This window comes from Ylistrum balloti, unplaced genomic scaffold (genome assembly GCF_031769215.1).
Source record: "Ylistrum balloti isolate Yb309-2 unplaced genomic scaffold, AGI_CSIRO_Ybal_v1 Utg369874, whole genome shotgun sequence".
NCBI classification, from domain to species: domain Eukaryota; kingdom Metazoa; phylum Mollusca; class Bivalvia; order Pectinida; family Pectinidae; genus Ylistrum; species Ylistrum balloti.
In genome coordinates, this window is record NW_026782015.1 from 693,426 (window position 1) to 708,900 (window position 15,475).

General features: G+C 37.0%; 1 protein-coding gene and 1 pseudogene across 1 annotated transcript; one reads left to right on the plus strand and one right to left on the minus strand.

Annotated features, from left to right (window-relative positions):
* Positions 1-419: 419 nt before the first annotated feature.
* Positions 420-3,486, minus strand: LOC132546072 (putative nuclease HARBI1; annotated as a pseudogene).
* Positions 3,487-12,841: 9,355 nt separating this feature from the next.
* LOC132546073 (probable DNA repair protein RAD50) lies at positions 12,842-13,510 on the plus strand. The gene has a single exon (XM_060209769.1). The coding sequence runs from the start codon at positions 12,842-12,844 to the stop codon at positions 13,508-13,510; it is 669 nt and encodes a 222-aa protein (XP_060065752.1).
* Positions 13,511-15,475: the final 1,965 nt, after the last annotated feature.

Consider the following 15,475-nt stretch of genomic DNA (forward strand, 5'->3'; position numbering starts at 1 on the left):
AACACAGAAGACACCTGACTGCAGGTCAAGGTCACAAGATCAGACTCAGTGGGTTCAAAAGCAAGGTCACATTTTCTGTCTCTCAACGGCGACATAATTCTCTGTAACTTTTTGAAACAAAAATTGTTGATATGAAATCACTTCATTTAAAGTGATGGTCATATGCCTTGGACAAACGTTTATGTCAGTTATGAAATGCTTTTCCTTGTGAATACTTTATCATGGTATGAATCAAAACTATCAAAATGAAACAAGTAAGTGTATGATAACTTATCAGTATTAACCTTTCAGCTGGGCTTAATTTAAGAGCTGAACATAATGAGTGTTCGTACTCTAGTTATCCTAGATTTTTTCTTCTATACACAACTATAATGACATGTATACACTCATAATACTAAAATACATCTGAAAGTACAAATTCACTGGAAAAATGTTATCCTGATATGGTCTCGCATAGCATTACCATTGCCATCAGTGGTAGTACTGTCTAAGCCATTACTGTCACTTTCCTCATAATTTTCAAGAAGACCTACAATATCATTCCTGGCAATCCCAATATTGTGCAAAACAGCACAGGCTAATGTTATTGTGGCAGCCTTTAAAGGCTCAACTCGTAAGCCTAGTGACAGACAAGCAAACCTCCTTTTCAATATTCCAAATGTCTGTTCAATTTTTACCCTGGTCTTGCACAAAGCATCATTATATTTTGTGTGTGATGGTGTAGATGGATGGCTGTAAGGGGTCATTGAAATGTCATGCAAGGGTATCCAGAGTCTCCAAGTAAAATTCCATCGTAATTGCCTGTAATGCAAAACATAATTATGTATCTCTAAATAAACTTGAATTGAGATCCTAACATGTTAATTGAGGTGCTATGAACATGTTCAAAAATGGCTGAGTTAAATATTCTGTCATCTTACCTGTTAATTTATGCCAGTACAGAAAAATGTAAAATATCTTTTGGGTCTAAACAAGGTTATTACCAGTAGGAAAAAGGGGAATAGAATGACATCACAGTATCAACAGTAATGATTCTGAATGACCATGCTGGAACGCACAATTTTATAATTCAAATCATGTTGTGTAAAGAGCACAGATATGCACTCCAACACTAAGGCCAAGATTAAACTGCCTTGCACTCGCAAACCAAGTTCTTGATAAACTCGGTCTGAAATATGTCGACATCAAGGATGGTTTTTCAGTCAAAATATATAATCTAAAAGAATTGTAGAATCGTTTGTGCATTTCTATTTCCTTACCATTTTCAAATTTAAAACAGATATTTGACCCTCTGAAGATTCTAGCGTCATGAACTGATCCTGGCCAGTTTGCCACAACATTTGTGATCCTGTATTTGGAGTCGCATGCCATCTGAAAAGCATTCGCATTGTTTTGATTAATAATTTGCATTGAAAAAGCATTGAAAACACATATGGGACCCAATCAGATAGAAAAACAGAATCATTCTCTTTCCCTAGTTATGATTTTATACGGTTGTACTAAGATGAACATTTGGCTTAAAGGCCTTTTATTTCATACGACAGCATATTTTCTTTCAAAGAATAGTGTTAATTTAAAATTTGTTATCCACCTGTACCTGAACATTTAGTGAGTGGTAGCCTTTCCTGTTTACAAAATCAGCTTCGTTCTGATGTGGTGCTTGGATTTTTATAAAAGTGCCATCTATACAGCTGAGTACATTAGGGAATCCTGAAATATTTGATAATAATAAATCAATGTATATGTATATAAAGAGAAAATGAAATATTGACAATATTTCTATACAGTGTGCATAAATGATGACATACAAAATGTATAAAGTGTATATTATGATTTATTATTTACATGAATGTATGGTTCTTGAATGTACCGAATAGGGTATCCTGTGTGCAAAATACATGTATGCCTTGATTTACAAACTCAAAATGGCACTCTGAACTTGTCATGATACAGATATTGTGTACAGTGTTCTTCAATAATGTATCAGTATTTATTTTTATTTATTTCTGGCAAATAAACGTCGGAGTAATAATTATAATCTAAATATATATTATGATGAGTGTATATACATACATTGGGCTGTGGTTGGTTGGTGTTTGTGGTTATGTGGGTGCCTGCAGGATAGGGGTGGGTTCAATAAAGTGCATTTAGCACCTCGTGTTGAGTTTGTCTGTGTCCGGTTGGCATTCATATCCCATGAATGCTGACCGGGGGCAGTCCAATGCTTATATATATGTGCATATTTCAATACTTATATTTCAGTGCTTATATTTATATCTTTTCAATTTTCATAAGGGAAGACATACTCAGTTTCTGTACAGTACTTGCAGTATCATATGCTGTTGGCAGGTCATAAGCTGGTAATACACAACTGATGTTAGTAATGTTAAGTAAGCATTGTCATACAATGGTTATTGTACATGTGCCTGTCTGTTTAGGTATTTAAGGTGTATTACAATACACTTCTATAGTTTCTGGTATTGTACTGTATTTAATATATATTGTAAAGTTTGTAACACTTTAATACCCAGTGTAAGGGTGTAAAGTAAAATTTTAAGTAAATGAGACGTTAACCTAATCTTGTTTTTCACAATAAAAACTTTATTGCATAATACATCAGTAAATACTAAAAAAAATGTAATGTGCCATTATTCAAAACTTTTCAACATTAATTAGTCTATCATTGTTTTAACTGCCCCATGTGAGCCTCAAACACGTGACCTAGAGGTGGAGGGCTACTTGTCCCACTGGCATGTGAATGAATTGTCTGGCCAAACTGGAAATTGCCGAGCAGACGGAGAATACTGTTCTGGATACCTGGCTTTCCGAAATTCCAACAGAGTCCCCAATGAGCCGCAAAAAAGCACCAGTTGACAGAAACCGGAGTGTTAAAAGCACCTGTTCTAAAAGAGATAGTGAATAGTTTCTGTTCGTTGGTCTTGAAATTTTTGCCTTTATAAAATCGACGATATATAACAACGTATCGTACGAAAAACGATACCTCGAAAATATATCTTCATCTGACAGATCTTCAATGCTTACACGCGGTAAGAATATCCGTTTTCGTCTTCTGTGTCTTCTGCGTCTCAGTCTTGAAATGGTAGCCATTTTAAAGTTAACTTTGAGGTTGCTATGTGGCTCCCTCAAAAAATTGAGGAAAATCTCACATTTATTTGAGGAAAACTACAGATTTCGGTTTTATACAAGTGAACTTAAGGAAAATCTCAGGATTTGAGGAAAACTCAGATTGTTTGAGTTGAGGAAGGCTTCAGCAAGCAATTTTGAGGAAATCCTCAAAGTTAAGGAAATCTCAGTACTTAAGTAGTTTTATACAAGCGGGACCAGGCCACGGTAATCCTCGTAGCTCCACTGTGGACGATACAGCCGTGGTTTGCGAATCTTCTGGCCCTCATGGCAGCTCCAGCATACATACTTCCACCAATTCAGCAGACAGTTCAGCATCCAGTCTTCAAAGGACGGAGACATCCCATCGGAAACCTTCGTCTGGCTGCCTTTCTGCTCTCAGGGAACGACTCTGTAACCAGGGTTTATCACAAGACATTGCCCAAAACAATATAGGGCGTATTTCGAAAAATGGATGTGTTTTTGTGTTAGAGACCAAACTAATCCGTTTGCTCCATCTGTTTCCAAGTTATTAGATTTTTTGTATGAGATGTTCAGAGAGGGAAAAGGATATATGCTATCAGCTCTGCTAAGTCAGCCACAATCGGGTTTGTATCATTAGTAAATTCAGACTTAAAGCACTTAAATGAAAATCCTTTTCTTATCAAGTTCATGAAAGGAATATTTACCAGGAAACCTACACTACCTCGTTATACAGACACCTGGGATGTAAATATTGTACTTGATTATGTGAAAACACTCTGGCCTTTACAAGACCTTACATTATTACAGCTATATTGTCGCTTAGTAACTCTGTTAGCTCTCGCGACAGGCCAACGTGGACAGACTTTGAATGTGTTGAAGTGTTCAGATTTACATTTTTCTGATGATGACCTAGTTATTTCCTTTTCTTCTTCATTAAAAACTTCGAGACCTGGATCTCACGAGGAAAATGTAACTTTACATAGATTTTCGGAAGTAGAACTCTGTGTGATTACATGTTTGGAGCATTATTTGGACAAAACCTCGCATTTACGGACTTCTAATTGTAATGAGCGCTTATTTGTTGCTTCCACACCCTCACATCAAGGTGTGTCTAGAGACACCATATCCCGCTGGATTAAGACGGTTTTGTCAGGGGCTGGAATAGACATTGCAAAATTCTCTGCTCATATTGTGAGGTCAGCGTCATGCAGTGCAGCCATTAGGGCTGGTGTTCCCCTGCAAATTGTATTAAAAACTGCAGGTTGGAATAATGATAGTATTTTTCGGGGGTTTTATCTCCGTCCACTGCAAAGTGATCAAAATGAAGCAGACTCGACTCGTACACTATTAATTAAGATCACATGAATAGTGTAACTGACTTGTGTGACTGACCTATGGTGTAACAAATGTGCAGTGTAATGTTACTGACTTCTTAAATGTGTTCTTTGAGAATGTTCATAGGGTAAAAAAGCCCCTGTTTACATGCTTGTTGTTTTAATAAACTGAATTAATTGAGAAAAATGGATTGTTTTATATGTATGCTACTTATTGAATAATTTAGCACCTCTAAAATCTCATTAGATCTCTTAGCACATTGATTGGATAAAATTGCTAATTAAACGAATTCATGATCTTTGAGTATAATTTTATCCAATCAACTTGTGCTTAGATATCATATGCCCTCCACTCTCATCCATAATATGTGTATCCATATCAGAACATAGTAGTCGTTCGCCAAGAGTTACGTCCCCTTCACATCTCCGTCGTAACAGGCTTCCCATTAGAAAGATACGACATTTGGCATGTTTTTATTAAAGTTAAGGTACAAATGGTTGTTGCTACATCTATTACATTTCGTGACAACGACACAAGGATGTTTTATGCAAGCTCCAGTAGTTATAATGAAAAGCAATCAAAGGAAACATCCGTAAAATTACTCGAGTTCATCTTGCAGCTTGCTGCTATTACAACGTGAAACACCATGGCGGACGAACGGGTTTCCCCAAGTTCAATATAGGTTGCTATAAATATTTATCCAATAAGCTATTACGCTCGATATGACGCATTAGGGATTTAATCCCATCTGTCAAATGAAATTGGTCAACAGAAAATCTATTTTAAGCCCGTAATTACCGGCATGACGATGCAGTGTTGATGCAAATAGACGCCTTCAGAAATAGTTCCGGGCCAAGGAAAAACGGACCAATGACAACAAAATTGAAACAGTAACTTTATTAACAACAATAAATTGACATTCCTTGTCAAATAAAGCATATATCAAAACTAGATATACATATATCCATTATCAAAAGCCATCACTCCACAACTATTTTTTTTATTTAAAACGAAGTCAGAAACACTTGCATATTTATATGTAGCCACAATGGCTTGTCTAGATAATTAAGATAATAAAAATAATTTCGAAAAGTCCCTGTGATTTTGCTACTTCTGGTTATTAATTTTGTAAATATGCTTTTTTTTCTCACATGATGTACAAAATATTGCCCCATTAGGATATTCTGACAAGGTGAAGTTAACGACGCCATCAAAAGACCATGGCTGCAATAGTAATAATGGTATTGACTTATCTGCAAATAAATTGGCAACCATACAACTTAATGCTAGAATCACTGTAATTCCTCCACCAGTATGAGTGATTTACATTATTCTGATAGTGTGACAAACAAGCTCTGTCCCGTCAGTTTATCCTAATAGGGATCTATGAAGGTATAATGGAATGCTGACAATATTCATATATTGAACAATCATTTTAATTTGTCACACGAAAAAAAAAAAAAAACAAGAGCCTGTTTCAGGTCACGAAATACGCCTGTGATTTTGTCTGACTATCACCTACACTATTTATGCTGTATATAATATATTGCATTTGTTTCAATGGTAATTGCGTAATACTTTGCAAAGTTATTGCACCGACATTGAAAAGGTTACAGACATTAATGGGCCGTAACTCTAAAAGTTGTGGATCAAAAATCATGGAAATCAAACTCAATCTAGCTTTGATTGTACTTAAGCTTGCAATGAAAGTTAAAAGAAATCTGTTAAGGCTTAATAAATTCCAAAATCGCTGGGACATTGAAATGTTTACGAACAGAGGGACATACGGACGGAAGATGGACGGATGGAAGACGAGAATACCATAATATGTCCTGTCATTTGACGGATGTATAAAATACATAAATATCAAACAAAAAAAAGAAGTAAATAAATGTAAAGATCATAAATCTAAAATAATAAGCAAAATCACTTGAGGTACGCATATTGTGCATAAAAATACATTGAAAAATTAATTTAAGGTTAGAAACAAGAGGCCCATGGGCCTTATCGGTCACCTTAGAATCAATCACTTCACAAGCAATGGTAAGAACTGACAGTATTTCTGATATTGATTTACATTTATTATTAACAGCTAATAGTTGTCTGCTGTTTAAAGAATTATAAAAAAAATCATCACATGTTTTGTTTTTTATTTGTCTATTTCATTATATCTAGGAACATTTATCTTATAGTGATATAGTGACAGCTGTCAGTTGCTCACTTATTATGAGTCCATACTAGTTTATGGAGAAATTACTGAAATTAGCATGTCTATGTGTGCTTGATGATGAAGATAATGATGTTGACTGTGTCTAAGAATCTGCAGCATCCTTATGCATGGAAGTTAAAGTGTGTGAAGAAGCTGATAATGAGGATGTGTGATGCTGCTGTGTGATGCTGCTGATGTTGGTATATATGATGATGTTGAGGTGTGACGATGCTGATTTGGTATGTGATAATGCGGATGTGTAATGCTGCTGAAGTGTGATGATGCTAATGTTGATAGGTGACCATAATGATGCTGATGGTATGTGATGATGCTAATGTGTGACGAGGATGATGATTGTATATGATGACGTTGATGTCAGATGCTGATGTTGTTTGTATATGTAACAATGCTGGAGTGCTAGTATGGCTGCAAGTTATAAATATATGTTTAGAGTGATTGTGTTACATAGTGTCTATGATAGTTAAGATATAGTGTGCAACTCAAAATGCTGTGTGTTTAGTGGTGAAAATGATGCATGACTATACTCTGTAAGTGTGTGACGATGGGAGTTATAGACTGATAATATATATGAATCTATTTATTCCTCATGTGTTTTTCGATAAATAAAAAATAAACAAATACATATAAATAAATAAAAATAAAATTGATATTATCCCTGTTAATAATTAACATTTAAAATTACTTTTGCTAAATGATTCTCTTGGCATGTTTAAATGGGTTAAAATTTCCCTTGCACCGGTTGCAGTGCGCTTCCATAAAATTCTACAACGATACTACGCGATCTCTAAAAACTACAGCTCAAGCACCATTTCATCAATTAAATAATATTAATATAATACAAAAGAACTATTACTTACGCATAAGAACTCACCACAGTTCCCCTGTAAGCAATTTCTTTCCGTGAGGTGCGCGTAATACCCGCCATGCTTACATAAAAATAAAATCAAGTAGGAAAGCTCCGTGCGGGGAGGTAACTCTGCACGAACGTCAAAAATATTCTGATATGGCCTTGCTAAATTATTCAACTTTCTCTGAAACCTGAAGATCACGTGACTATCGGTACATCTCATATGATCTCTAAGCACAAGTTGATTGGATAGAATTATACTCAAACATCATAAATTCGTTTAATTAGCAAATCTTCCACTGGTTGTGTTATAAGAACTTTTATTCTATGATAAACCAAGTAGCAACATTAAATGTACGAATAAATTATGCAACAATGCCAGAATTAAATCTTTTGTACCAATTCTGATATTTTATCAAAAAAATGACACGAGTTAAAATTCATTATTAAACAGGCAGGAAATGTGCAAACGTTGATTTTATAGGGATAACAAAAATGTATACTAAAAACTGCAGATACCTACCGAACATTCCCGATTTCATGACTAAATGTCAGTCCTTTTTATTATGAATGATACTGCAGTAAACTGCCACAGAGGGGAGTGTTTATACATAAAAGACACGTTTGGAGCAGCAGAAGTAAATATCGAGAGTGCATTCATAGAAAGTATACGATTAAAAATACAATTAAAAGGAAATAACTGCCTCATCGTGGGGTATTTTACAAAGATTCAGTTTTGAGGAAAAAAGATAAGAAATATCGAACATGGCAACGATAAGTATAAACAACAGCCGATGAAAAATACAAGGAATTTGCTAGAATTACAAACCAGTTAAAAATGGAAAATAATCAAATCTAAAAGAGAATTAGAAAAAATTCCCAGGATATACAAAATCAACAACGATATTCTAAAATACGTTCATACAAAAAGAAGAGTAATGAATGGAATCTCGCACTTAAATCCTGGATGGAAGTGTCCAAAAGACGACAGTAAATGATAAGGTGAAAGTAGAATAATTATCACAAAGAGAATCACCACAGTGTAACAGTCGATCTTCAAAGGTGTAAATCGGAAGGACCAGTATTTACAACGGAAACATTCGAAAATCTTCTGACCAATCCCCAGGACAATATAAGGTACATCCCAAGGTTTTGAAGTAATTACTCAAAATATTTGTGTAACTCTGTCATATATTTTCAACAAATCACTTACCTCTGGCAAACTACCGCAACTGTAGAGAGAAGCAAACACATCACGGTTATTTTTAAGAAAGGTTGTGACTACGATGCAGGTACGTTCAGGCCAGTCAATTTAACCAGTGCAGTTGTTAAACCTTTAAAATGGACGGAAATTACTTGTCCAGTAGTAACAACACGGCTTTACATCGGGGAGGTTAATAAAGTTACAACTTTTAATGGTGTTGGAAAAATGGGCGCAAATTATTGATAAAGATGGTCAGCTGGACGTGGTTTATATAGATGGGTTGTATTAATAAAGATGGTCAGTTCGACGTAGTTTATATAGACAGGTGTTATTGGTAAAGACGGTCAGCTGGACGTGGTTTATATAGACGGGTGTTATTGATAAAGACTTTCAGCTGGACGGGTGTTATTGATAAAGACGGTCAGCTGGACGTGGTTTATATAGACAGGTGTTATTGGTAAAGACGGTCAGCTGGACGTGGTTTATATAGACGGGTGTTATTGGTAAAGACGGTCAGCTGGACGTGGTTTATATAGACGGGGTTTATTAATAAAGAAGGTCAGCTGGACGTGGTTTATATAGACGGGTGTTATTGATAAAGACGGTCAGCAGGACGTAGTTTATATAGACGGGTGTTATTGATAAAGATGGTCAGCTGGACGTGGTTTATATAGACGGGTGTTATTGATAAAGACGGTCAGCTGGACATAGTTTATATAGACGGGTGTTATTGATAAAGACGGTCAGCAGGACGTAGTTTATATAGACGGGTGTTATTGATAAAGATGGTCAGTTCGACGTAGTTTATATAGACGGGTGTTATTGATAAAGACGGTCAGCTGGACGTGGTTTATATAGACGGGTGTTATTGATAAAGACGGTCAGCTGGACGTGGTTTATATAGACGGGTGTTATTGATAAAGACGGTCAGCTGGACGTGGTTTATATAGACGGGTGTTTTTGATAAAGACGGTCAGCTGGACATAGTTTATATAGACGGGTGTTATTGATAAAGACGGTCAGCTGGACGGGTGTTATTGATAAAGACGGTCAGCTGGACATAGTTTATATAGACGGGTGTTATTGATAAAGACGGTCAGCTGGACGTGGTTTATATAAACGGGTGTTATTGATAAAGATGGTCAGATGGATGTTGTTTATATGGACGGATATTGTTGATAAAGGTTATCAGCTGGGCGTTGTTTACATGGACGGAAATTACTAAAAGGTAGTCAGGTAGACGTAGTGTATATGGACGAATATCATTTTCGATAAGGTTTCCTGTTTGACATGTTGGGACCCGGAATAAATTCAGTTGCGGATTGAGAACAATGAATGTTCAGACTAGCAAGTCAAATGAACCATCTGAGACTGATGCATCTGTGTTATGTTGGGTGCAAGATCTGTATATAGACGTGCTTAGGGCTATTGGTTTGTCCCGGAAAAAATTGTTACATCGATTCCTTGGGAAATAACGCAGTATAGTTGGCACTGTCAACGCTCTGTAGAACGGTTCGTTATGTACATATCAGAGTGAAGATGGAAACAAAACTTAAGGAAGTGTTTTGTCATTAAATGGTATTGTTTTTTAATATTTGTAGTGTGAGAAAAGGAACGCGTATATTACTGTGGATATTGATTATCTGTCAAGATCCATGCCGACATCAGGAGAACGGTCTCTGCAGGAGTCAATATTATAGAGACTGGCACTACCTCATGGTGTTAAATGGTAAGTTGGTCCACATGTCTGTACAAACTTCGGTAAACGTCAGGATTAACAACCTTACCCGCCATAAGCTATTTTGCCATTCCACCAGTCGTCCGGCTGTTCCGTCAGTGTGTACAACGTCCAATGAATGACGATGATTATTGTTTTAAAGTAGCAGAAGCAGGGATATCGAGGATGATTCAAAAATTCTTTCGGTAGGGCGGTATTATAATAAGAAAATGATATTTGAATATTCGTTTTCGCGTTTGTAAGATATTTTTCAAGAGCGTTTAAATTAAGTTTTCTCTTTCAACTGATTGCCCAAATTTCATTCTGATTAGAGTTCTGTCAGCTTAACTATAAAAGATATTATTAGAGCTTAAAGTACAATTCAGTTAGGTCATCCCTAACCATGTAAGTCATAATGTAGATATAATATTTTTCATTTTGGTTGTTGATTTGTGTGTAAACTGCATTTTAAAAAATGATATACATGTATTTCACCATAACGCGCTTCCACTGACGTAATTTAAAAGATCTGTTAAAATGCAGTTTACACACCATCAATAAACAAGAATGTATATTTTAAAGTACATTTGTAAGCAATAACAAACGTATGACCATGACTAGAGAGGACACATATCACACTCACCATGACTAGGGAGGACACATATCACACCCACCATGACTAGGGAGGACACATATCACACTCACCATGACTAGGGAGGACACATATCACACCCATCATGACTAGAGAGGACACATATTACACCCACCATGACTAGAGAGGACACATATCACACTCACCATGACTAGAGAGGACACATATCACACCCATCATGACTAGAGAGGACACATATCACACCCACCATGACTAGAGAGGACACATATCACACTCACCATGACTAGGGAGGACACATATCACACTCACCATGACTAGGGAGGATACATATCACACTCACCATGACTAGGGAGGACACATATCACACTCACCATGACTAGGGAGGACACATATCACACCCATCATGACTAGAGAGGACACATATTACACCCACCATGACTAGAGAGGACACATATCACACCCACCATGACTAGAGAGGACACATATCACACCCACCATGACTAGAGAGGACACATATCACACCCACCATGACTAGAGAGGACACATATCACACCCACCATGACTAGAGAGGACACATATCACACCCACCATGACTAGAGAGGACACATATCACACCCACCATGACTAGAGAGGACACATATCACACTCACCATGACTAGGGAGGACACATATCACACTCACCATGACTAGAGAGGACACATATCACACCCATCATGACTAGAGAGGACACATATCACACCCACCATGACTAGAGAGGACACATATCACACTCACCATGACTAGAGAGGACACATTTCACATCCATCTTGACTAGAGAGGACGCATATCACACTCACCATGACTAGAGAGGACACATATCACACCCATCATGACTAGAGAGGACACATATTACACCCATCATGACTAGAGAGGACACATATCACACTCACCATGACTAGAGAGGACACATATCACACTCATTATGACTAGAGAGGACACATATCACACTCACCATGACTAGGGAGGACACATATCACACTCACCATGACTAGAGAGGACACATATCACACTCACCATGACTAGAGAGGACACATATCACACTCACCATGATTACAGAGGACAGATACCACACTCACAATGACTAGAGAGGACACATTTCACACTCACAATGACTAGAGAGGACATATATCACACTCACCATGACTAGAGAGGACACATATCAAACCACCCATGACTACAGAGGACACATATCACACTCACAATGACTAGAGAGGACACATATCACACTCACCATGACTAGAGAGGCTATATGTCACACTCACCATGACTAGAGAGGACATATATCACACCCACCATGACTAGAGAAGACACATATCACACTAGCCATGACTACAGAGGACACATATCACGCTCACAATGACTAGAGAGGACACATATCACACTCACCATGACTAGAGAGGACACATATGCACTCACCATGACTAGAGAGGACACATATCACACCCACCATGACTAGAGAGGACACATATCACACCCACCATGACTAGAGAGGACACATATCACACCCACCATGACTAGAGAGGACACATATCACACTCACCTTGACTTGGGAAGACTCCGGACAGTAGAACCAGATATAAAATGGCAAAATGGGAAGACTTCATCCTTATGAAATCTGCCAAGACAACATCAATTAAATAATAATATTATTGTTTTCAGCGAAAGCATGGTTTTATCGTTGACGTCATTAAAAGGCTTGAATGATGATGCTGAAGATCAGTTATTGAGTATATGATTGTGATGAAACTATGAGAATCTGTGATGGGACTCTGCGTATATGTGATTGGACACTGAGTATCTATGATGGGAATATGTGGACATTTGATTGGACTCTGAAGATCTGTGATGGGACTATAAGGATTTGTAATGGCAGTCGGATTATCTGTGACGGGACTCTGAGGATCTGTGATGGGACACTGAGGATCTGTGACGGGACACTGAGGATCTGTGATTGGACTCTGAAGATCTGTGATGGGACTATAAGGATTTGTAATGGCAGTCGGATTATCTGTGACGGGACTCTGAGGATCTGTGACGGGACTCTGAGGATCTGTGATTGGACTCTGAAGATCTGTGATGGGACTATAAGGATTTGTAATGGCAGTCGGATTATCTGTGACGGGACACTGAGGATCTGTGACGGGACTCTGAGGATCTGTGATGGGACTCTGAGGATCTGTGACGGGACACTGAGGATCTGTGATGGGACTATAAGGATTTGTAATGGCAGTCGGATTATCTGTGACGGGACTCTGAGGATCTGTGATGGGACTCTGATGATCTGTGACGGGACACTGAGGATCACCAATTGGTCTCTGATGATCCTTTTAGGTGGGGAACGAATACTTATCTTTTCATCTTCTACTTTTCCTTTGTTGTTCTCTGTTGACTCTCGCGCATCTATGACAAAGTTTTAAAAAGAGTCGAATCGACTAGTGTGTTAACACCAGTTAATGTGCGTATTTAAACCAACCACTTCGACCTGTTTCCACTTCATTGTTTTCAAATCTCGTCGCACTATTTCCCACCTAAGTGAACACACGATTATACAACACTCGCAAAAAATGTAATTTTATTACTACCTCGGATACTATATATCTCAGTGCAAAAACGTTTCACATAAGTTTTTTTTTTCTGATAAAGTGACACTGTAGTTATCGAAACGTCACACTTATCGTTACCAGGAGTTCAGAAACATTTCTGGCATCGCGATCGACTTGCCTTTACCACGAAATGACACCTGTTTAATAGTCATCACCATAAAGTGTATCGCCTTATGAACAATAAGAGTTGAAATGTGCACATAACGATATATTGTCTGGATATTAATTTCTGTCGTCATGATAACCCATACGCACAATACATTGTCGCTTGAAAAATGGCTTCACGCCTAAATCGGTTGCGACCATGTTAGCGATTGATATAACTTATTCCGTAATTCCAAATTGACTCAGAGCTATCAAATAACACCCACAACAAAATCCTTCGCTGGAAAACGGGATTTTACTTACTATGTCATTACTGTTACTGTCATTTATACCCGCCATCACGTGTTTACAAAATGGACCGCCTCGTTTTCGGTTCGGTTTCCCAAACTAAAGAAGTAGTCAAACTAGACATTGGAAATCGACTTCGAAAATCGGGATAGTATAGAAACGTATATGGAATTGTATACAAGAACAATTACTAACAAAATTAAGGTTTTTACCGTTATATCCCTTTAAAACACGAAATGAAATATATAAGATGTAATAAAGAGTCCCATCGATCGAATGTAGAGATCAGAACACGAAATTAAAAAAAAAAATCAGAACACATCGATCAGAGATTGTTTTGAATCTAAACCGGTTGATATGGTCGATGACGTTACAGACATCTTTTAATGCCAGATGAAATTCTATGATTTACGGTCGAAGGGAGATAACTCCTATATCAGTCAAACATTCGTCCATCGTATAGTTTTAACTTACCTTATTTCATCTATTACGTAGAGTATTATTCGCTAGTCTATTTCATTGACACTTTACTCAGTCTTATGTCAAAATTAAACGTTTTACCATTTCGTTCACTTTTCAGTAAGTTTTATTCACTCTAGGCTTTTTAATTTTATTCACTATAGGTTCATCCTGATTTACCATATGTATTACTTACAGACTGTTTCTGTATGAAGTTATACTAAGGTAATCAATCGATTGTTTCGAGACTAACAGAGAAACCCAGCCTATTTCTGTAATTTTTTTTATCTTACTCTTTCAACAACGAGTCATAACAAGTATTGCTATCAGTAATGGGTAACAATACCTACAACAGCTATGGGACGCACGTGGAAATATAGTCCCACACTTCAAGTGATATAAAAAAATTAAATCTTATGAGTTTTCGAAGATAAATTTGCTTACTACAGCAAATAAAACTGCGCGCTTAAAGCTGAGTTGTTTAAATTTCTAAATGTAATATTTAAATAAGTCAGAGAGTAATTATATCCAATTAATTGCACGTGCTAACATGCAGCTTTTTTTCTGTTATTGTCTAATACAGCACAAATATATGTGGCAATTATATTCCGACAAGTTGAAAGATATGAATAAAGAATATATGATCAGTGTCTTAGATATAAACTGTAGGGCCTATTTTTGCGAGGGCGAAGAAGGCCGACAAAAGTGACGTGCTTATGACGCGCCACCTCTGTCTTTCTGCCGTATACAGCCAAATTATATTTTGGCGGGTGTTTTCCGACAATGACAGCGCCAGTTGCAGGTTAAAAAATATTCATAGTAAACATATTCATGAACATATATGATATACTACAAAAAATAGGCCTATGTGACACTGACAAACAATTTATACGCATTATTTATTGTCAGAATATATATTATAGCAGG

Coding starts and splice junctions, on each gene's coding strand:
- LOC132546073 (XM_060209769.1), top strand. CDS start 12,842: ATGAGAATCTGTGATGGGACTCTGCGTATATGTGATTGGACACTGAGT.